Genomic DNA, 25596 nt, shown 5'->3' on the forward strand with positions numbered 1-25596 from the left:
TGCTTGAAATAAGGACAAATAAATCAACATTATGAGTCTTACAACTGCAAATGGTTGTCATGACATTGAAAAAGAACATAAAACAAATTGATAGGCCTAATAATAAGTTATGAACAAACAAAGCAAAATCATGCTCGATACTCTACAACGATACAGAAACAGTTAATTATTTCTTGCCTTTTGAAGCTCTATGCTATAGATAAGGGCAATTCTAACTATTAAGTGTTAACCTATAATTCATGTGTCAATATAATTAGTGATATTAGTGAAATAATTAGTGACGTGAGCTGCGGTCAAACAAATCATTAAACCCAATTCTATCACGAGCAACGTTTCTTTCAGAAACACTTGTAAAAACAAATAACTGATCCAAAACAACAAGCTTCCTTAACTGTTACATTAGTTGACTTATACGTCTTTCATAACACTGATGAAAAATGTGATGCGGGTCAGTGATGCATTCTGCTGTGAGCCTGCCTTACAATTATGACCATTCTGACCAGGCCACACATTAGAAGTTTAACGTCGTAAGGCATTTGCGAAGAGGTTTAAGCATACTAGCATACATACAACGTGCACTTATATAATCATAGAATGTAATCTCCCATATGATTTTGTGGTAACGTGGATTTAACCAATTAAGAACAGATCTGTTAAAACAATCACTGTGAGTAGATGTAGTGCGTTATTTAACCAATCCCTGTAGAGTGCTAAAGGGAATTAGCATATTTTAAAGATCTTTCAAATAAAGATTTAGAAAACAGACCAGCCTTTCAGAAAAAATGTCACCTGTCCACTGTGTGCAAAGTCAAATAAATGTACCATTTAAACCGTCGGTTTTAGTTTTAGGCTGGCTCTTCACTACCGTTTCAAAGCTTGGTGCAGGTGTATTTGTATTGTCAGAAAACAACTTTGTTTCGGTTGTCAAAAGTTATACGGAAAAAAGAAAAGAAAACCCGTAGCCTGATACAAGCCTGCATTGGCAACAGCACAGCAGGCTACGACAGAATAGCTTTTATTCCGGTTATTTCTCTTGGTCTGTGTTTCGTTGGGCAAATATTCAAAATGTGAATAACTTGTTTCTGCAGCTTGGATATCCTAAGTTTAATGCTTACACTCCTGATTCGTCCTGAAGAAAGAGCTTTGTTGCAAGGCATTACCACAGCGATGCGAGAAATTATTATTACTGAATATTTTTAAAATCATTATTATAACGACTAATGTTGACACTAGGCACTATTTTAATAAACCTGAACGATGAGTCTCTGAGAACGAAAATTTCGAAATGTTCAGGCTTGTTTTTTTTCTTTTCGCTGCGGAATTTCTGACAAGGTCATTTGTTATATAAACCGTACTTTTTAATATTCTCCCAACTAACCTCAACTGTGAATGTCTTTATCAAAATAGTAGTCGACTAAAGTAGTCTACTGCTGTTGAGTGAACAGGTAAGAAAGCGAGCTGTTGAGGAAAAAGCCGATGCCGAGAAAGAGACGAAACGGTTGGTGTAGTGAACGTAGAATTTACCTTATAAAACAATATGTTCAGATATGAAACTCATTTTACCAACTGCGCTGTGAGCTATACAAGAGTTGCGTAGACATAAATGATAAAATACTGGCAATGTCTCGACACGTTTGAGTAAGAACAGAAGCATAAGTGACAGCTCTTAAAAATGAGGCTCGCAAACGTATCGTCATTGCACGTGCTATTGGCGCCCCCGCTCGGGCGGGAACGTTTGGAGAATTTTCTCTTAAAGGGGAGGACAGGAGGATTTAAGGTGGAATGAACAAATCACACCAAGCGATCCTGACCCCCGTCAAACTAATTAAATAATGAATGTAGGTATTGAGTTAATTTCTCCACAGGGAGATTAGCTTTATTTTTGACGATGATAAAAATTGAAATGATCTAAAATCGCGAATTATATGGCTACCATTGCTTCATCGTTAAGTTAAAGTTGGGAGAACAACGTTTTTACTTTTAATGTTTTATGTTATAGGCCTTTATGATAAAATTAAATGGTAAAAGTTATTTTTTATAAGAAAATGTTTCCGAAGTGCATGATTGTAAATGTTATAGGCGTACTTGCTCTGTAGTGATAAAATGAGTAGGCTAAATAATTGTGTTCTCTGGAGGAAAAAAGAAAGAAACAATAAAGTCTTTTAATTCCAAAATAAAGATCAATTCTTTAATAGGCTACTAATAGGGTAGGCTACTAATAGCATACCGTATAGGCTACTTGGAATGAAAACGCAAAACAAATAAGAGTGATGCTCGGTGAATTTCCGATTGTAGAAACAATAGAAATAGGGTTCTACAGAACAATGTTAATTGAGAATGAAATCTGAATAGCCTAGCCTTTCTTATCTTTGATATTTCCCTGTGGGCCATTCATCCAAATGTTGGTACCTGTCAGTCAGTACAATGTTTAAAGTTGATGCCTCAAGTCTTTCCAGAGGAGGAGGAAGAAGAAGCTGCTTCAGAGGGAACAGCAGAAACTAGAAGTCAAATGGATATTTTTTACACATTATTGAGTAGCCTATTGGGACAAAGCAGAACAAACAAACAAAAGCATATGTAGCAATATATAATATTTTGTGTTCGTATATAAATCCGGCAGTAGCCTATTATTATTCATGTTATAGTCTTCTACACTGAGTAATGGCGAAGGATCTATTGAAGTTGTATTTGAGCACCCTGGCTCTTTATTTACGTTTTAAGTTTTACGTGTCAAGTATAATGTGGCTTTGGGCAACAGGCCTCAAAATTAAAGGGCGGGGGAACTGTCCTAACGGCGTATTAAGAACTTTAGAATTTAGAACTTTGAACACACTGTCTGTGACTTTTGACCCTATCTCTCATAAATCGTATAACAGATGACATCTTATAGACTAAGTATTGCATTTTACGTTCTCAAATTCCAATTTAGTCTATTATTTATTTTAAGTATTATAAGCATTTCCCGTACCTAGCAGAGGTTGTAGCCTGGTGCTGAATTTGTGACTTTCCCTGGGGGTGAGATGAGAAAACTCTTTAGAGTCTACACCATCAGTTGTCGTATTCTTAAACGCATTGGTTTTCACATCACTAACCTCCAAGAGAATCCAGAAGTGTTCGTGGACACATCTTTTTAATGTTCTAGCCTATGTTGTCGTACAGAAATCAGTTCTGCTGTCTGTGCGCTTATTGTGTTCGCTAAGGTTGGTGTTACCATTCCATATTTCTTCATTTAACATTTACATAATGTTTAACAAGCTTAGAATACATAATTTATTATCGACCAACGAATTGGTAAAAGATGAGCACTCAGCACAAGTCATTGCAACAGGCCTGTGGATTAAAAAAACAATAGCTTTATGGCGTCTGTCTTGAATGCAAGTCTGCAATCAAGGTAGACGCCATGTAGGCTATTGTTTTTAGCGAATGAAGGATAAACATGAACGATAAACATCAATCTTTTCAGCATGTTGGACTGTCTTAAGCTCTTATAACACATCCGTTTCTAATTTTGATGCCAATATTTTTGTTGAAAGACGCAATCTAAGTGTTTCTTCAGTCATGGACGCATGCAGGTAAACAAAAGTAGGCTACGCTCAAGGACAGGTCTATCTCTAAATTCACTGTGGCGTTTTCTGTGCATAGCCTAATGTAAAATAAGCCATATACTCCGAAATTTAATAATAATGATACTCTGTGTAAATAATTTATATATATATATATATATATATATATTATAGCCTATATATATAATAGCCTATATATATATATATATATATATATATATATATATATATATATATATATTATAGCCTATATATATATATATATATATATATATTAGGATTTCTTAATTGATGATTATTCTTAGGTGCGCTTTTTTGTACTTTTTCTTCAGTCTTCATCTTATTTTTGTCTGTTCTGTTTGCAGATATTTTAAAAAAGCGCTTTACATTAAAGCAATAGCCTACTCATTTATATATCGAGTAAACTGTACAATTGCGTGCATGTTAATCATCAAGCTTTCATAATACGCCAATCCAATTCTCTGCGTGACTCTTATTAACTTAATTTAAAAGAGCAGAAAACATGATGAGACGTTGCACCATAGATTGCAGACAAAGTGCTTTATTGTTTTGAGCAATGCTTATGGAATGGAGTGTATATCGGTTTACATCATTACACATGAGACAGCCTCCCCTTTGGTTATTCTCAACAACAGCTTTTAGACTCGTATCTGTGAGTGTGATGCAGATTACCAGCGACTCTCCATCACTTCTATTACCATCACTATCTAGATTAAAACAGTCACAAACGAGGGGATTTTTTTCTTCTTTCAATAAGCCTGTAAACCTGGATATTCAAATAAAATCCATCCGAACGCGTCATTCATAAATGTTTAGAAAATAAAAATCGAATTGCTAAAAAGTACATGACATTTCTTTCTCCAAAGCTTATGTGATGATGTATGCATCAATGAACACATTGAGCAAAATGCTTTTGGCAAATGAAGAACATGGTGGAGGGCTTTTGTAAAAGGCGTTAAGTGAAGCTGTATCTTATAGCACTTTTCACATTTAGTGAAATTCACATATATATATATCGCGTGTGAATCCAGAATCAGAAGCTGAAGCGATGCTCCGATGACGCTAATCAAAGTCTGCCGCTAAAACAGCCTCTTTTGTCATGCCCATGTTGTTTTTTGTTCTTTGTGAATATTACAACCAAGACGACGAGGGTTTGTTTTCTTCCCCAATGAGAACAATAAAAAATGCTTCTTTTCCCATTGTGCAATGGTTTCCCAAGGGCACAAGCAGCGCTCAGTTTATTAAGAAAATGAAACACTAACCAAGGACGCTGTAACATTGGTGCCGGATAATACTTCCAGATAAAAATGCTTTGAGAAAGCCTGAACACAATTTACAATTAACACTATAACAAGAGCCACACCTACTCATATCAACAAATTCACAATGCACACTCTTGTCCAAAAGGCTTTGCACATAGAATTAGCCAGTCAAGGAGAAATTGTGACCTTTTCAGTGTTGTGTTGTTGTGAACAAAAAGTATAATGTGTTGTATCCATTTGAAGCAACAGCACATTTTAAAACATCAAAACACCAAAAAAAAAAAAAAAAAAAAAAAAACAACACTGAAAATATCTGATTTTTTTTTTTTCAACAACCACCCTAATATTAGAAAATAACATTTTACTTCTGTTTGAAAAAAAACAAAACAAAACAAAAAGATTAAAAAATACAGAATTAAATAATTTGGAGTAAAAAGGCACGACTCTTGCACAGTGTATACATTGAAAACACAGTATAAAGCAGGTATGGGACCATCTTAAAAAAATAGACCTGGGGTGGGGGGATGGGGGGTTTAGGGCAAGGGGGAAAAATAAAAATATGAACAAGCATGGAATATACACCATCTCTGGGCTAAACCAGACTGAACACTAAAAAATAATGCAACATGCATTTTTTTTTCTCCTTTTCCTTTCTTTTTTTAGACAGTACTTGTGTTGTATGATTTAAAACAGTAACATTCTTCATTTATCAGAACACCGAATCACAGAGTGGTGCTTTAAAATTCTGGTGGATTAAAATTCAAATGTAAAAATATGTGCAAGTGATCAAAAAGTCTAAACCAACATAGGATGAGGCGGATTTTTCTTTGAATTAGAAAAGTTAAGGAACAAATGTTAATCTCTAAGTCATATTACCTGCTTCTAATTCAATGCCATTTATAAAAGTATTCTCCTCTGTTACAGGTATTATGTTTCCCTTGTAAATACCACTGCTGAACCAACAGGATTCTGTGAACATTTTGGTTCCATTCATCATGTGCAAAATATACAACGTTTCATCTATTTTGCTGCCAATTTGAACGTTCAAAAAATTTCTAACAAAACTCACAAGACATATACACATTTAAAAAAAAAAACAACAAAAAACAATGTTTTAAAAAAAGGGGAAAAAAAAAAAAAAAAAATACACAAAGCACCCCTTCCCCAAACCTCCATGGAATACTGAAACACAACACAAAACGGTGTGTCCTGGTACGATGCAAGAGGTAAACTATGTTTTGTCTGCTGAGAACAAGCGTATGCGTGACAACACGTGAAACTGCAAGGCTGCGTTGAACAGTGCCTCATAGTGCTATCGTTGCAGCTCGTAACAGACCGAGTGATCCTAATAAAAAGTGCAACAGTTTAAGGTGCTGATGGCAACTGAATCACTAATGTAACAGAATTCACTGATGACTGAAGAGAAACCACTGATCCTGCTGCCTCAGTGTCTTCATTCTCCCTCCTGTCAAGTTGCTGCAAAACAAAACAAAACAAAAAACAAACAAACGAAATACCTACCGGAACCTTCGCCTCCATTTCAAACGCTTTGCCTCAGAACACTGAAGGAACATGCAAAACAGTCAGATTCATCTGTCTGTCCACACAAGGCAAGTGGGGGGCGATGGGTCCTCCTTTTGTAAATGGCTCAAAGAGCATTTCTTGTTAGTCTGTCCAGAGCAGGAAGAGGGCCGTGCGAGTAAGGAGAGTTAGCGAGCGGGTGGCGTGGTGTCAAGTGCTTCAGGTGCCTCTCTGCGAAGCCGTTGACGTCGGTGGTGTAAAGCAGAACAGGCAGCCAAGGGGTGCGTGATGTGAGTTCAGGTAGGGATGTGATGAATGATTCAGTTAGAGTCCAAATGAGAAGTTCTGTTTTGGCCTCCTTTTCCAGAGACCTAATTCTACTAACTGAGCCACAGACCATCACATGCGCTCTCTTTCCTCTCGTCGTCCTCTTCCACTTTAAAAGGCAAGAAAAGTATCAAACGGAACAAACAAGAATAAGGGGCATGCATAAGAAAGCAGTAAAAAGCCCTATCCCCCCAAAAAAGGTATAATTGTTGTCCTTTTCCATCACTCATGGTCCCACAAAAACAAAGAACGAATAGATGAAAATCAAAATGTAAACGAATGGTGGTTGTAGCTGCTGTAGGGGTGCCCCCTGTGGCAGAGCAGGCGAGTGAGTGTTCTACACCCCTCTGCTGGCGTCCCTCTTCATCCCCGTGGACTCAGCTCAGCTGCCTCGGACTAGGGCAGAATGGTAGTGATGAAATCATAGAATCTCTTCGAGTACTGCTCTGGATTCACGGTGGAAATCTCTGCCCCAGCCTAAGGCCCCCAAAAAACAACAACAACAACAAAAAAACAGGAGGTTGATGCCTTGATAAAAGCTACAAAAGGTTTCAGTCATGCATACATGATGAATGAGATGACTGAGAGAAATACCCAAAATAATCCTCTGTACAGTATTTTTGGTACATGTTAAAAAATAAGTATTTTTTGATTAATGATTATGTTTTTTCTATCCATTCTTACACTGTAAAAATGTAATTTTTTATAGAAAAAGACAGTAAAAAACTGTTAATTGGTTGTTACCTTACCATATACGGTGAACAACATCACATTATATGTCATTTTACTGTAAAAGACTGTCAAATTTATGGTTTTTAGATGTAAAAACTATGAATTGCAATATAATCCATAGTTTAAAAAAATAACAACAGTAAAATGAAGAAGTCCCTGCATGACATCATGTATGATTAAATATGTTTCATATAAACAGTTTTGTTTATTATTTTTGTTATTGGTAATGTACATTAGGGTGTTTTTGTCTTGAATTTTCTGTTATTTAGTGAATGTTTATTGCATTATTTTAGTGCCATATGTTACCCTGCTGATGTTTTGTGTTTGTGTGTGTGACCCTGTGCACCATCTACAGTCAAACCAAAAATTATTCAGACATTTTTGATATATTTTTACTAAAGGGTACAGGACACTATAGTTCATTTATGTAAGTGAGGATAGCAAAATAAAGTAAACTGTGACATATTATACCCAAATATTCTTTATACAGTGGACTACCAGTAAAATTGATGAAAAAAAATTGGAACCAAAAATTATTCAGACACTCTGAACTGACCATGTTTTGCTTAAGTGTTATCTGACATAATTAAGATTTTTTTCTGACACAGTTTAACTCTGAGATCTTGTCATATTTTATTACCATTTTTTAAACTATAGTGAATAAACTATTAATGAATGAAATGTTCAAGGTGTCTGAATAAATTTTGGTTTGACTGTAAGTACAAATATGGGCCATGTTTTATAGGATGAATTCTGATTCATTATTTGGCTTTCTATTTTACCTCCTGTATTATTAAGCTGGTTATCAGTACATTTTAAGGTAAAAAGCAGATTTTGGTACTTCATGTAGCTTGGTACTGTAACATTATAACTTTATGAAATGCACAGTTATAAGTTAAAAGATACACAGGCACCATTATGCCATCCCTTAATACCGGAAACATTGTGAATGTTTTTTTACGGTTCATTTCTAGCTTTTTTTTTTTTTTTTACCATAAATTTAACAGAATATTTTTTATAGTGATACAACTCTTTATATTTGGAAAATGACATGTAAATGTTAAAAAAAAAAAAAAGTAGTATTCTTAAAATTTATTTTTGAAAGCACTCACCCCATGCTTTACCGTCTTGGCTGCGTGAGCAGCCTTTTTCTTGGCATCATAATGCTGCAGGATGTCAATAACAGCCATAAAATACACCTCCTTTCTGGGAGAATCTGGGGGGAAAAAAGTTTTGCAATACATTTTCATAATGTGACATAGTAAAGTAAAAAATGTAGGATGTGTCTTAGCTTATCAATCATGATTTGATTGGATTGTGAATGGTGGCCATTACATTCCAACATGGAGGCAGAACAGAATGTTTGACATCACCCAAGATGGAACCGTATTAAATTTTGATAAAAGCTTAGAGTATTTTTATTTTAAGAATATCATGCATGGATGAAGCGTTCACAATAACAACAAGAACATGCATTTAAAAAGGAAATAGGCCCAATTTTGATTTCATTCTACTTTAAGGTCCTCTTTATAAAGAAAAACATGTGATTTGTTATATAGCATATGTTCAATAAATCAATAAGCCCCAAGAAGCTGAGGTTCACAGTGAATGTTGAACAGCTAAGGGGCGCTGTTGGGCACAACATGGAGCGCGCCCCTTTAGCTCTTCTAAATTCACTGTAAACTATGGCTTCATGGGGCTTATTGATTTTATAAAATGGTTAGTTCATAAAAATATTTAATTTAATGATGTCACAGGTGTATGTTTGTAGAGTAATTTACAATAGACCCTTTTCACAGACTGTGATGACGCGTTTTAGCGGTCATCAATATCGTAAATCCTGCAAAGTTTTTTTTATAGTTTCTAATACAGCAGCAATGGGAGTGACGGTAAAAATGACATCTTTCTCTGACTGCCGTTATCAATCGCTCTCTATTTTTTCCTCTTTTTGAAAGTTGTGAAAACACTATTGTGTAGTTTTTCTTTTGCTATTTGAGCAAATGGAAACACAAAAAATATATTTAATGTATTCTCTCATTCACCGCTATAGAATTTTACCCAACTATGACGACTTCCGCTTCTGAGAAACCCGGAAATGTGAAACGCGGCTCAACCTATTTATCATATAAAGTATAATATCTGCACAGGACCCATTTTAATAAGACAGCACATAAGCTTTGTCCACTCACTGTCATGGCTTTTGATGGCATAGACGTCAATACTGGGGTCGAAGTCTCCCGGTGAGAGTGGTTTAGTGCTGTCTAGGGTGTTACTGGGACTGTCAGGAGGCGTCCCGACAATCCCTCCATCACTCTCTCCTTCCTCCTCTCCCTCATTATCCTCACTCTCCACCTCCTCTTGTTCTGCCCTCTCCACATCATGAATCCCAACCAGAAGACTGTAGTCCATCAACTTCAGCAAGGCAAGGAACTAGACAGAGAGATGAGGGGAAAAAAAGGACAACAGATGGATAGAAGAGGGAAAGAGGAAGTGCACAAGATAAATAAGTCATTGTGTCCATAGATACCAGGCAGACAGAGTGAAAAAGCAAATTCTTCTGAATCATTTACCTCCACATCCTTTCGAAGCTTATCGAGGAAGGTTTTCTTACTCTCCTCATCAATGTATATTTTCTGTCCATCGTTGATGAAGTCATTGTCTTTGTACGTAGGGAGTTCTTTAGCCTGGTAGAAAAGAGAGAAACAACATTTAGTGTGCTAAAGATGCTCACTTACACTTACAGACTCTTTTAAGGACATTATAAGAGATTCATCATTAACATTAAAATAAATTCAGGTCCTGACACGCTGGTTGTGTCATGTAATATCATGCAGCACAGCAGGGGGTGCTCTAGATTCACAAAACAGAGGCTGTTTGGCATGTTCAGCTGCATGTAGTGTCAAGGGACCCTTATATGAACAAATGAGGCAACAGCCTAACAGTGTGGCTGATTTAGCTGATCTACATTTGTGTTTAGAGATATTCCGAATGGCCTACAAAAGAAATTAGCTTTTAAACAGAGTTAAAGATGTATGTAGCTACAATGCATTGACATTAATGTAGACCAGCCAACACAAACACCTCAATACGATTCAGCTGTAAGTAATTATTACTTACTACTACTTAATATTTAAGTAATAACTTTTTATGTCTCGTTTGAACTACTGAAAATGAACGTGGGCGAAAATATTTCCTCCGGGGTGATTTAAACCTCCAGAATGAACACACCGCAGCAATTCTTTGTAATTAGCTCATTTGGTACCCTTGCTCCAGACTCCAGTAAAAACTATATTAATGGACTTTAACAGCCTCTACCGTTTGCAGATTTCACAACTTTCAAAAGCAAACATACACCTATCAAACTGTTGTGAAATCTAGGTCATCGATAGTCGAAGTACACCCTGCTGGTGGGTTGAAGAGCATTAGGGAAGGGTCTGGTTCAGGAAAGAGCTTCAAACCAGACAACATTATGAGTGAACACTATAAGTGAACAGACATTAGGGCACTGATGAAATGGTTTGCATCCATTACAGATTAATACACGTCCCCGGTCTTACTGTGTGAGATTCATCTGTGTATGTTTTTCAGAAGACAAAACAATATTGGAAATCGTTCCGCCTCTGAAACTAATTTTTGGTCACTAAGCCCACTTATTTTTCAACCTCTACCTTCCAAACACCAGTCAGAGAGACCACTTTTCATGAGCCAATCGTTTTCTGACAAATACAATCCAATGAATATCCTGAAATATGTTGCATTATAGAAGTAAATGATGTGCCATTTGACTTTAAAAGTGAAGTAATGGACTTGAACCTGGCAGGGCTGGAGCGAAAGGAGAAATATTTAACCTGCTGCAGGACTGAATTGTACAGAATATGCAAGCATGGTTATTTTGTTTGTTTCTTAAGCAATGGCAGCTTCTATATCTTATTTCATGGTGTGAAAAAAAAGAAGAACCCCCCCCCCAAAGACACTTCAGATCTATTTTTAATGTAACTTGTAAAATAAGCAAAAAGAAAAAGAAAAAGAAAAAAGGCGACTACCAGCATACCATGGCTTGTGACGAGAAATCTAAACCTGAGAGAGAGGATAATATGATGTGCGATTAGGGAGAAACGGCTCTAGCTTGTTTTACGAGAGTTTTTGACTTTTTGTTTAAGTGAAAAAAATGGCCAGTAAACTTCACAAAAGTATCTCAATGATTCAAGTCATTGTGTGAATAATGAAATTAAGCATTCAAGCAAAACCAGAACATATAATTGTTTGACTAGCAAAAATTTCTGAGAAAGTTACTTCAAAGTCCACGTTTGTTCTCAGAAAACAGAGTGTGTGAAGAAAATGAACCTTTCTTACTACTCCTTTTCATGACTTGGCCAGGCAACAAGCAGCTTAATAGTTGCTAAAACAGTGAGTTCTCTGAGAAGGGGGTGAAGCCTTATATCCTACATATGTGGGACACAGGGCTGACAGCGATGGTCAGTATCCCTGTTAAGAAGTGACCTTAAATTGGCACAGTTTCAACAGTCATGTGTGTAAAGCTGCCTTTGGCCTGTAACAGAACAGCAGCAGGTTCAGCATTTATTCAAAGAGTCGAGAATAAATAGGAAAGTACTGTATGCCTAATCCATGTGGCAGATGAGAAACAGACTACAAAAAAATTATTTCCTTAATCAGCATTTTGGTCTAGTTTTCCAATGTAAATACCTAAACATTTTAATAGCAAGATAACTGACTTGAGATGCAAATGATAAGACTAGTTTTCAGAATATATATTAATAGAATATATTAGAATTCCATTTATATAATTTGTTATATGTAAGAACAATAAAGATATTGGTAACACTTTACAATAAGGTTCATTAGTTAACATTAGTTAACTACATTAGTTAACATGAACTAAAAATGAACTGCACTTCTACAGCATTTATTCATCTTTGTTAATGTTAATTTCAGCATTTACTAATACATTATTAAAATCTTGTTAACATTAGTTAATGCACTGTGAAATAACATGAACAAACAATGAACAACTGTATTTTCATTAACTAGCTTTAATGAAGATTAGTAAATACAGTAACAAATGTTTTGCTCATGGTTAGTTCATGTTAGTTAATACATTAACTAATGAACCTTATTGTAAAGTGCTACCAAGATATTTTCTGAAGCTATTTTGCTTCAGGTACATTTTTATTTAATCTTTGAACTTGTCTATTAAAAATTAAATCATTTTAAAAATTGTTCCTAAAAAATCTTGAGTGCTGCTCAGAGTTGGTGAAACATTTTCTGTATGCAGCTGTGATTGAAGAATACATTAGAATCCTCACTTTTATCCTCCTCTAAAACTGCGTTTTATGGCTTTACACACCATAGAAAGTGTCCAGGGATATGCTAGGGATTAGGGTCTATGGCCCTGTGACAGAATAAAAGGATTAAAATAGGAGTCAGATAACCTCACACCCCTCAGACCACCAATGGGCCATCTGTTGTTCAACTCACAGGCCTCTGTGCCTAGGGTATATACAGTACTGTGAAAAAGTCTTAGGCATGTTAGTATTTTCACCAAAAAAAAAAAAAAGAAAAAGAAAAAAAAAAGAAAAAAGTTTAAGCCAGTTATTTATATCTTTTGTTGCAGTGTGTCAGTAGGAAGTGTCAGTTTAGATTTCCAAACATTCCTTTTGCCATTAATTGGAATAATCCAGTGAGAATTTTATATGTACAAGAAATCTGACAACAGCCGGTATGCTCCACATGGATATCTGATCTCATCATCATCAAGTATATCTGGGATTACATGAAGAAACAGAAAAAACTGAGACAGACTAAATTCAGAAAAACTGTGACAATGTTTCTAAGACACTTGAAGAAATCTACCTGCAAAGCTACAATACTGTGAAAAGTTTTAGGCATTTCTGTAAAAATGTTGTAAAGTGAGGATGCTTTCAAAAATAATGTCATAAATAGATTTTATTTAACAATTAAGCTCTTTTAACTAAATCAAATCAATATTTGCACCCTTTGCATTTAAAACAGCTTTTTCCCTAGGTACACTTGCACATAGTTTTTCAGGTAGTTTTACAGGTAGTAAACGTCTTGGAGACGTTGCCACAGTTCTTCTGGATTTAGTCTGTCTCAGTTTTTTCTGATTCTTCATGTAATCACAGACAGACTCAATGATGGTGAGATCAGATCTCTGTGTGGAGCATACCGGCTGTTGTCAGACTCCTTGTGCATACAAAAATCTCACTGGATTATTACAATAATTTGCAAAAGGAATGCTTGGAAATGTAAACTGATATTTCCTACTGACACACTACAGCAAAATATATAAATAACTGGCTTAAAACCTTTTTTTTTTTTTTTTGGTGAAAATACAAACGTGCCTAAGACATTTGCCATGTACTGTTTATGCGTGTGTTTTACTTTTAATCTTATAACACTAAATGTGTAAAATGCACTATGAATGACAGACAATAGGGACTTTGGGCTAATAATACCAAATAATACACAGACACATGGAATTACAAGGATAAGTGGCTAACTGTTAACATATACTGTATCTTCTTTAAGTTCTAGTACTTTCTGATGACTAACAGGCAAACAGCCTGTCATTAAATCTTTTTATTTACAGCCACAGTGTTGATGCTACTGCAGCTTACAGCCTCTTGGTTTAATCTCCATAGCTTAAAAAAGCACTATGGACTTTGCTTCACCTTGACACACTAAGTATAGGATGTATCTACATCTGCGCACCCGATAATCACACAGACGCTCTAAAATCAGCACGCCTCACTCTCACACTCACTCTCTGCTTCGAAGTAAATTAAGGTGCTCGAAGTGACAAATAATTAGCCACTACAGAATGAACCATTTTTAACAAACACACAAGCAAAGAGACTTGACATACAATATACGTACTTCAAACACAGAAAACTACTCTTGACTGACATAGGAAAGCAATATATTCCCATCAGAATTTAGTTTGAGGGTGAAACTGACCTTTTCTTTGTCACTTGCCTCTCTGGCAACGGTAGATCCCTACAGAGAAGAAAAATTTAAACATGTCAAACCATAACATAATCGTCATCTCGTTTGACTTTGCCACTCATATTTCATAATCCTTACCTTCAGGTCATATTTCTTATACACAGACAACCGGTGGCTGAACACGTTGCGTGTGACTATCATATAAGTCTCGTCTCCGTCTACAGTGAGGCGGTACATGCCTAGGAACTGTGGCAGCAGTGTGGTACCATGACATTCCACAATATACTGCAGTGAGAAAAAACCTTATAACCATCTTACTCATGATAAATGTGCATGTTTATTTAAAAGTTATTGGTAAAACATAGAGCTTGTATGGGGAATGTGTGAGCATTTGTGTTCACACCTGGTGGTACTTCTTGAGGATGTTGTGCATCTCAGCCACGTCCTCGCTGCTTATGGTCTTGATGACGTACCTCTTGTCGTAGGAGGTGTGGAAGCGAGCACCACTACGACCCTGAGCTTCACTGACGAGGGGCGCGCTACGGGTCAAAGAGTTCTGCCAACATACATAGGAAAGAGGAAGATGTCTTGTCATACATAATAAACGCAAAGATGGATGTGACTGAGAGACTTTTTTAACACTTTCATTTACAGGTCTTGCACTCATTTATACACGGAAGTGAGATCTCAACATCATCACACTGAATTAGAAGTGAATGGTAATTTAAAGAAGAAAAGTTGAAACAGATGGTTGTTTTTGTTCTAATTTCTCTTACCGTCTCTAACTAGCATCTGTTCAACTTCGCATATATTTACGCATTTTCTTTAAGCACATCTTGGCAACCACCAATGTTTATTAGCAATGGATTAACACCATAAAGTTGTCAATCTAAAAAGCAGTAGTTTTCCCCTTTTCAACCCAATCTGGCCCTGTTACGCACTACAGTTCTGAGTCAGAAAAACAGTACACAATCTACAGCACACACCTGCTGGTTTCGATCCAGGAACCAACCACTAATGTCAATGTCCAGAAAACAAGATAATGTAATTACCATAAAAGTTTTCAAAGCAAAAACAACTGGCTACACAGATGCAACAAAAATAAATAATTGCTATTAATTAACCTATCAATACTAAGAGCCCTATTATACGCCTGGCCCAATGCGGCGCCAGGCGCAACAAGTGTTTTTTGCCAATTTCAGCTGGACGCAGTTATCATTTTTACATCCTGTGCCAAGTTGTTTAAATAGCGAATGCATTTGCGCCCATTTGTGCGCCCTTGGGCGTGTTGGTCTCAAAACGAGGTGTGTTCAGGTGCATTGTTGGCGCATTGCTATTTTGAGGAAACTGAAATAGACTGCGCCATTGACCAACTGAAACCTGGTCTCAAGTCAATGGCGCAATATTTGTTTTGTTATTTAAAGAGCGCGTTAGTAATATGTGCCTATATGCGGGTGCACAACGCACATGCACTCTGCTTATTACACACACAGGGAAGCGCAGCAGCATACAAACATGCAAAATATTTAAAATAAAAGGATTACAATGTAAAAGATTATTATTGTGTGAATAAAGATAAAAATGCTTTAATGGAATCCGGCTTGTCCCGTAGATAGCTTTAACCTCACGCACGAGCAGTTCCGTTTCCTCGCTAGAGAAGTGTTCAGTTTTTCCACCATCTAAATAGCGAATCTGCCATGGTGCGAGCGCAACTGGCTTTTAAAGGGAATGGGAGATGAGACTGATTGGTTTATTGCACGTTATGCCTAAAACACACCCATTACTCAGTAAGAGAATAGGGACAACCCTTTTAGACCATGCGCCGGGTGCGGCGACCATTTTTCCCCGTTGTTAAACTAGAAAAAGTGGATTCGGACACGCCCTAAGTGCAATTGCGCCGTGCGCATTAGTGTCACAGTGTGATTCCTTCATTCAGTTGATAGACAACATTTTCACTATATATTCAATCTGAAATACGATTTTACATACAAATAAGGACCATTAAAGTTCAGGGTCAGTAAGATTAATATTTTTGAAAGAAGTCTCTTCTCCTCACCGAGGCTGCATCTATTTTATTAAAAACACAGTGAAAACAGTAATATTGTGAACTATTATTACAATTTGAAACTACAGTTTTCTACTAATTTATTCCTGTGATGGCAAAGCTAAATTTTCAGCATCATTACTCCAGTCTTCAGTGTCACATGATCCTTCAGAAAACATTATAATATGCTGATTTAGTACTCAAGAAACATTTTTTATTACTATAATGTTGAATCCTGTTGTGCTGCTTAATATTTTTGTGGAAACCATACTATTTTTTCCAGGATTCTTCAATGAATAGAAAGTTCAAAAGAACAGCATTTATAGTATTTGAAATAGATATTTTTTCTAACAATGTGAAAGTCTTTACTGTCACTTTTGAGGAATTTAAATGCATCCTTGCTGAATAAATGTATTCATTTCTTTGATTTTTTTTTTTTTTTTTTTAACAAGAAATACTCAAAAATAAGAGTAAGCACAGAAAAAAATAAGACTGTGATGCTGATTGCTGCATGTTTGTTTGTAGGCAGTTTAAGTAGTAACAGTCAGTTATGTCATGTCGAAATATCTGAAGTTCTGAAAGAGGTTCACAGAACTCACCACTGAGCACTGGCTCTTGTGGAAAAAGGGTATGTGAATTTCTGATAACAAAATTTTGTATGCAGATCATTTAATGTAATCGCCCTGCCCACCAACACATGACCACTTAGATGCAGACAGCAATTTCCAACTGCCCTTGTGTCTGTCCCAGTTTCGGAAAAAAAGCTCAAAAAGCTAATCGTAGACATATGATGCACATGAAAAGGCTGGAGGGTCTCTACTCAGTGAAGGTGAGTGTCGGACACAGCTGCACAGAGCAGCTCTATGTACATTTCCAAGGTCTGCTACCTCAAACACGTAACACACCCACACATATCTCTGTCGCCTCCCTCTGTCTTTGTGCATCACTGCGTCTCTGTTCCTCAAATCTATGTACTTAGATTTCCTCATCCTCATTTCCTAAACATATTCATCAAGTTTACTCATTAAACACAAAACCAAAAGCAGGATATGAGATTTCAAAAGGCTTCCCAGGCTGAGTCATGCAGGTTAGGGCCTGTAGCTGTTCAGCTGACGGCTCGTTCCGCAGGGAAGCATGTGAACAGATGGGCTGAAAATAGTAATGATGAGGCAGGTAGCTGTCAGAGGACACAGGGTGGACTGAAAAAAAACCACACCACTAGGAAAATTAACGGGATTATGCTAGATCTGTATTACAAAACAGCTGTTATCATGCAGGTAGTTTCGCATAGCCAGACTTTTGACTTGCGGCATAACGTCTGGTCCCAAGTACCGCCCACTTATGACCGACATGAAAAGCTGTCCTAAACTAGCCTAATTATATAGGGCAGTGGTTCTCAAACTTTTTGACTCCAAGATCCCACACTGTCCACAATAATATTCCAAGGCCCCATGACTCTTCCAGTAGTTCTTGATTTACTGGATAATGATTTTGAAAAATATTTTGTACTCACAATTTCTACCCATAAAAATATTTTAGTGATTGGTGTAACTAGAAATTAGCCCCTTAATTGTCATCGTCCCACTAGCGGGACGCTTCGCTGTGTTTTTATTTATTGCCTTTTTTTTGTATCATATTTTAGTAATCATCATAATATAGGTATCATGCTTTAAATCCTTTTAGTGGGCTCCTCCCCCTACTTGCCGTTGTCATGTTTCATGTTACAAAATTTATTTTAACTACTTTATAGTCAAAACTTCTCTAATCTTGACAAAACACATATTGTTGAAAAAGTCTGAATCTCAAGCTTGCATATTTGACGTCTGTTTTGTGATAGAAGTGATATTTGGACAGAAATGTATTAATTTGTTACAGGAGAATGCGTCAAAAAATATTTCAATGGAATGTGGGTGAAACCCGGTGGCTATTTTTAGTATAATAAAATATCATGGGAACTTCAATTTTTGTGATATCAACTTCAAATTTGAAACACAGCTTGGTTAGACATATGGCTTTGATTTTATATTAATTTTAGAGTATAAAAAAACTTTTATAAATAACTCATTTTTTTAGTACAGTACATTTGATTTACAGTAAATTTAAACTTCTATAACTTTTTCATACTTTCATTTGTTGAAGTGCTTCAGCAACAATCTGCTGAGTGTAAAACTTTAAAACTTAGGTCTATATTCCAAAGCATTCTTGAATTACAATGATTTAAGTATGCATTTTCATGTCTATGCTCAAAAAGGGGGGTAACAGTTAAATGTTCATGGATTTTATTCATTTACGTGACTTTGTCAGAGCTAGAAAATACATTTTTAAAATGACGCTACCTCATATATCCAGGTTTTTCAAGCAACAGTTGTCAAAGGCAGGAATGAAACAAAAAAATATCTTGATTTGTAGTGGTTTTGGCTTATTTCAACATTTGTTTTGTCTTGTTTTAATTCATTTTAACTCATCTTGAGGCCCCTTTGGAAGTTTGCCCCTCATAGTCAACATCGGCCCCCTGGTTGTGAACCACTGATATAGGGATTCCTTAAAATTGACTAGTTGATTTCAAAAATATGTAGTTGTACACACTTCTAAATTTTCAAAATTTTGTGCTTGTCTTAGTGCAATAAAGGTTTCATTCTTCTCTGATGTATAACATAGGAAGCCTAGACTCCAGTAAACAGCTCGTACTGAACATCTCTAATCAAGACCATAAAATAAGCAGCACATTCTGGGAAGCTGATGTTTTTGTGTATGTGTCAGGGTTACAGTCATAATGTAATACCTTTTAAACCCACACAAGCAGACAGGGAGCTCTAACCAAGACCTTGAGCTCTGACTGATTACAGTGAAACACAAAGGCATATCTTCCTCATTAGCCAAAATTAGAAATGTTGAGAAAAGCCTTTCTGCCTAATGCAGACTGATTGCGCCTATTCTTGCTAAAAAAGGTATTTTCTTCTATGAAAAAGATATGGGGAAAGGGATATGATTAAGAACATTTGTACGTGGGAGTCTGGAGGATGCAAGGACAGCTCTGACATTACTGTGTTATTACGGGGAATAATGGTCTTCATTACGACAGCAAATTGAGTGGTTAATGACTAAATTGCCTCTTGGTAATCATGGGCCTTTCTCACGCAGAACTGAATCTATTTGGCATTGTTTAGTAGTGAGTACACTGGTGTTCTGTGTTGTTCAACTACAGTATGCTGTGGTTTTAAGACACTGAACATGACACCTTGGATCATTTCTCTCTCTTTCACAAAGCTTACCTGGAAGTCCTGGTCATCGATGCTGAACCTCTCTCTCAAATTACGAAAAACAAGAGGGCAATACTCCTTGAACTTAAAATGGCTTGGCATATTCTCTCTGAAAAGCAAAGAAGCAAAGAGATAAAAGTGAATTCACCAAAGAAACATCTCTAGAGTTGAAGTTACAATAGTCTTCTCTACTGTGATGAATATGAGTGAAACGGTTTCTCGAACGAGAAAAACAATGCAGGGAGATTTTGTACATCGGCAATTGAGTGCTGCAGTGATGACATATTTTTGTAGGCAAACCCAGAAGTTAGCATCACACTGGTTCCCTCGACAAAAACCCAATAGAATTTTTCCATAGACTTTTGAATTGTCGCAAAAAATAACCACTGTGATTAACAAAAGTTCATGGTACTTTCACGTTTTGTCCATCCAGATCATTTTCACAAATGAACACAACTTTTATGAATTTTGAAGCCTAAATACAATTGCCAGAAATAAAAAGCTAAGCTTGGAGCTCACGTCATTTAGCAACTTGTTAGCAACCGCCTTTTTCTAAACAAGTAAAAGCTTTGATAAAATCATGAGAGAAGTATTACTGGTGTATTTTATGCCATAGAATAAAATGTGAAAATATCTTGAGCTTGTGTTCACCACAGACTTTATTTCAGGCTTTTAACCAAAACCACATTCAAAAAAACCCATTGACTTGTGAACCATGGAACCAGAAGTGTTAAAATGCAAACTCATTTCCAGTGTTAGGGGTAACGCATTACAAATAACACAAGTTACGTAAACAAATGACTTTTTCCGAGTAACTAGTAAAGCATTACTTTTACATTTACAACAAAATATCTGAGTTACTTTTTCAAACAAGTAATGCAAGTTACTTCGCTTTCTTATTTATTGTCTGACAGCTCTTCTGTCCCCATGTTGAGAGAATCGTGAGGAAGTGCAAAGGTGTTGTGTGTGTTGTGTAAACATGATGGTTATTGTAGTTCTAGACTAAATGTGAACATGCATTTACTCATCTCACTTGAAAAAGCAGAATGAATAAACGAATGCATGAAGACTGTGAAATGCACACTCAGAATATTACGCAAATCTGCAATAATTAAACATGTTTAATAACACATAGATTTTTTCGCTTCCGATACCTGGGATTCAGTATCAGCCGATACCGAACCAATATTCAAGTAATAATAAAAAAAAGTGCTAAATTACCTAATAAACTGTATGCCTAACTGTGTGGAAGAAACTGGGATGATTCTTTTGTGCAAGGCATCAGGCTTGACTTAAACATTACTTTCCTAACTTTGTAAAACAAAATAACAAACAGACACAAACGTAGTTAATTATTTATTAAATAATTGTGCATCAGTGCAACAACTGTAAATAAACCAATAGCTTCACTAGCTTGGTAGACATTCAAAATAAACAGGAGTCCAGCTGACTCCTTCATCCATGACTCATGACTTGTTTTTCATGAATGTTTGAGTCATACATGACATAAACTAAATATATTTATATATAAATATATACTATAAAATTAAAAGACATTTCTTTTAAATTTATAGCGGAGTTTGTTTTTTTTAAATGAGGTAGCAACATATGATAGATAGGACAGAACAAAAAATGCTATTAACAATCTTTCATTGCGCAAAAGTATTATAATATGAACGGCTCCCATACAGAGCGGCACAAAGCGCTTATTCGCATCCCGTGTGCAGAATGATGTGCTTGAAGCATCATGGAGCCACAGCACGCAGCGGCAGCGCTTCGCATTGAAAAGTTCAAAGCACAAAGTGAAGATATATTGATGCGTATTGTATTACTGGTATCTTTGTCTACAGATGAAGTATAATAATAGAAACTTTGAATCATCTTAGAGAGAGTTTCATTGTGTTGACTGTCGTAACCGAATGCGACACGCAGTTTGAATGCTGAATAGGTTGTTTGCAATCACGTGGTTCTGGTGACGTGCGAAATTGATGTGGAGGGCAAGCAGTGAAAATTAGAATGGAAGAGATGGAGAAAAGTCCGTACTGTGCTGGTTTAGAAAGGTATAAACAGAAAATTACAACATATTTTGGACATAAACCTTGTGTTATGAAGAGGAGCGATTTATCTACTGAATTGAAAGACTTGTCTGCCATCGAGGAGGTAGATATAGAGAATGTGAAGCTGCCGTCACGCCGCGTTTAGTTCTAGTATGGTTTGTTTATATCGTGCTGTCTTTCTGATAGTGAAGTTAGGGCAGTATTTTTGATTTTCTGTCGTGATTGTGAAAAATGTCGCCATTGTAGGTCATTTATGCTGAATCGAGAATTGCAACAGGGGCTCATATCATCGTTCAGGGAAAAAACTGGACGGTGTAATACAATTTTCGCCTTTTCTACGTCTAAAAACACACTAAGGGAAGCAGGTTGAGGAGGTGACGGGGAGACGCCGTAAAGCAAATCTAATAATGTCACTGATTGAACCCACTCCCTATCACTCAATAAAATAAATCACATAGCTGAGTGTTTTTGAAAGTGTTGTATTTTGTTTGGTTTAAAAATTAACATTACATTTGCGAGTATGACTCTCACTCGGCTTGTGAATGAGCATAACTTGCACGCAGCCACTTCAAAACTGTTCACAAGCTTCTACGGGTTTGATTTTGGTTGTCGTGTGTTGAAATAAATGCAAAAAATAAAATAAAAATACAGTGTGCCGGTGTCTGTCATAGACTGTAAAAAAGGGTGTCTGTCCACTGAATGCCCATCCGATTCTCCTTTGTGGTGAATATTTACAAAGAAAACATTAAAACTACAGTTACATTTACACCCTTCCAACAAAGAAATGGAGTGACTTGTCAGCTTGTTGAACAAATTTTTTTATTTGGACATTTTCTACCATATGATGGCTGAAGCAGCAGCACGTGACACTGTTTTCACAATAACCACATCAACATTGTGAACGGAATTCTACAAAACTGAAGTGAAAACACCAAATGATCATGCAATGGGATAAAATATCTTCTCTTCTCTGCAAATGATACCATGAAGAATGTGAATATTTAACCAAGTCAAAAACAAAAAAGGTAAGCAGGTAACGTTATCCATATTCATTTCAGTATCAGCAGATGCAAAACGCTATAAAAGGTGACAACATTAAAAGTTAAAAAAACGATATAAGTTACATAAACGATAAAAGCTCATTGTGGTTTCTCGGTTTGATAGATTTGAGCAACCATAAACAATGCAAAACATAGGAATTTTGAGTTTGTGATAGGATTCCTATATAGAAAAATCAATCCTTGCCCTCCAGCCGCATTTCGCGCTGCAGCAATGACGTCATGTGCAAACAACCTATTGAGAATGACTGACAGCCGCAGCGGAGGGAGGCATTTACGTGAACTTTAATTTAATGACTTAAATATTTATCTGTACCTCAAATTAAACTATGAAATGGCTTCAGAACACTTGGAATATAGTGCACGGAAACGTTATGGTGCTTTTTAATGCTTTTGTGCCTTTTGTGGGGCTTAACAATAACACAGAATAGTACACACACAATATCGAATTTGGATTGGTCCCATTCGGCCGATACCCGATCCAAAAATGGCAGTATCGGAGCCGATACCCGATCTGAGTATCGGATCGGGGCATCCCTAATTTGCGGAATTATTATCTTTTCGTGGGTTGTGCATCAGCACACCTCCTCAGCGCAGAGGAATCTGATGTTTGCTGTCAGTCACCACATTGGTGATACTGTACTTCAGAATCACAGATTCTACGTCTTGGAAGTACGACCAAAATAAGAATTTTCACCAGAAAAGGTCATCTGAACAAGTAAGTAACATGTCTGCCACTTTTGATCTGACCAACTGAGAAAAAAGCATTACAATAAATCGCACTGCCAATGGTGATTACATCTAACAATCGCCTAGTTCGGTTACGCCAAACCGTGCAAATTATTATTATTGTTAAACTTTTTTTGTCAAATTGTTAATGTTAACAACATCAGCATTGTATGACTATGTGTATTTAGTGTGTATTAGCTTTACCTGTAGATTTCAATTTCTGTAGCCACTCCGCAGTCTGAAGTCTTTTGCTTTTGACTACGGGTGAATCTCCAGTTGTCACTGATGATTGTCATTTGGACCTTTCTGGATTACAATCCGCCATCAAATTGATAAGTGTAATTATTCCAGCTGCTGTGAGAAAACGCTTATAAATGATCCGCTACGTCCTCACATATAGCCTACTAGCTGGGACTCGTTCTTTCGGTTTACAGATGTGACGTAATGACGCAAAGATGAATGGCGGCATGCTCGAAATTCCCACGGAAACCCACCAGAACCGGTTTTATTATAAAACATTATCACAAGCTTATTGTTGTGAATCGGGCTAAGGTAAGGTGATAAGTTTTGAACACTGGCTGATTATGTACTTGCTCAAAAAATGATTTTGGATCATTTTTAACCAAAAAAAAAAAAAAAACACAAGTAAGCCAAGACCAGGTGAGAAAAAGTAATGTAATGCATTACTTTCCATAAAAAGTAACTAAGTAGTGCAATTAGTTTTTAGGGAGTAGCACAATATTGTAATGCATTACTTTTAAAAGTAACTTTCCTCAACACTGCTCATTTCTTGGTTTTGGCCTATAAAAATAAATCATCCTTGCAGCATTCTATTGATTGGATCAATTTGGTTTGCTATTGGTGTGATCTCATGTGAGTGACAGGTTGTCACTGCAAAAGGGAGGGGAACATTTTTTTAATTAAAGAGCACGAGAATTAAGAAAAAATCATGATGTGCAAGGATAAGTCATTTATAATACTGCAATATTCCACTGATCCATTGATTTTATGGTGAATATATATTATGCCATTTCAGTACTAAGAATTTTTCTTATGATTCAGACACTTTCTTGACAGGTTTCAAGAGATTCACTCATCTAATATCACAAGATTAAAAGATTCAAATCTGTTGGATCACAGCAGTTGAGATGAGGAAAAGTGAAAAGTTTGAGAGGAACTCACTTGTTGAAAAGGTGGTTGTCCACTTTAATCTTAGAGTAGGCTTTGAAGTCATCAGGCATAAGCATGATGGGGATCTGAACATGGCTCAACTCATTTATCTAGAGAGGAGGAGAAAGAGAAGGAGAGAGAATCAGTTACTGGTTACTTGTTCAGGGTTTGGGTCTTTAAATGGGAGTCAAGTGTAGTGGTTACCCAATATGGGCATGGAAACGTATGACCAATACCAATATCTTGAGAGTAGGGCCGCCTATAAAATATACATATAATACAATTTAAAATAGAAAAATGAGATGCACAAAGCTTCTGAAAAGAAACAAACACCTTATTTAAAATATTTAACAGAATATTTACTATTTAATTCAATAAAAGAAATCCACCGACAAAGCTGGGTGTGGTTATCTGCAGATGCTGATAATATTAAAACGGCCAAGTATCAGCTGATTAAACAGTCTGTCAGCTATCACTAAGCTACAAAATCCTAACACTCGCTGCCAGAACTAAAAATACTAGTTCACACTCCGCACATTTTTTGCAATTTACATAAATCATGTGACACTGAACCAATCAAAGCACACAAACAGAAGGTGCTGAGATGTGCTGGGTACAGGAAAGCATCAGTGTGAGTGATGTGTTCTGCTCATCAGAGGGCGATATCTCTGTGACACAATGCTCTGCTTTGCTCTGCTCAGGATCTGAAACAATGTGCTACATTCAACAGTCATCAGTTCCTGCTTTGCATAGTTTGCTCTTGTGAAAACAACACTTGTAATAAAACCGTAATAACGGAAACTGCTGCATTGTGAGAAGTGGGAATTTAAAACTGCTGTGGACAGTTTTCATTCCAACAAAGAGATCT

General features: G+C 36.4%; 1 protein-coding gene across 1 annotated transcript in view; it reads right to left on the reverse strand.

Annotated features, from left to right (window-relative positions):
- Nucleotides 1–4109: 4109 nt before the first annotated feature.
- Nucleotides 4110–25596, reverse strand: part of pip4k2aa (phosphatidylinositol-5-phosphate 4-kinase, type II, alpha a) — a 36641-nt gene continuing 15154 nt past the window's right edge. The window contains exons 2-10 of the mRNA XM_051881899.1: nucleotides 24741–24838; nucleotides 19727–19823; nucleotides 14814–14966; nucleotides 14549–14695; nucleotides 14423–14461; nucleotides 9997–10110; nucleotides 9616–9856; nucleotides 8539–8642; nucleotides 4110–7171 (exon numbers count right to left, since the gene is read on the reverse strand). Coding sequence (XP_051737859.1) covers nucleotides 7091–7171; nucleotides 8539–8642; nucleotides 9616–9856; nucleotides 9997–10110; nucleotides 14423–14461; nucleotides 14549–14695; nucleotides 14814–14966; nucleotides 19727–19823; nucleotides 24741–24838 — 1074 coding nt within the window. The 3' untranslated portion in view covers nucleotides 4110–7090. The remainder of the gene's footprint in view (nucleotides 7172–8538; nucleotides 8643–9615; nucleotides 9857–9996; nucleotides 10111–14422; nucleotides 14462–14548; nucleotides 14696–14813; nucleotides 14967–19726; nucleotides 19824–24740; nucleotides 24839–25596) is intronic.

Source organism: Ctenopharyngodon idella, chromosome 23 (assembly GCF_019924925.1).
Source record: "Ctenopharyngodon idella isolate HZGC_01 chromosome 23, HZGC01, whole genome shotgun sequence".
NCBI lineage: Eukaryota > Metazoa > Chordata > Actinopteri > Cypriniformes > Xenocyprididae > Ctenopharyngodon > Ctenopharyngodon idella.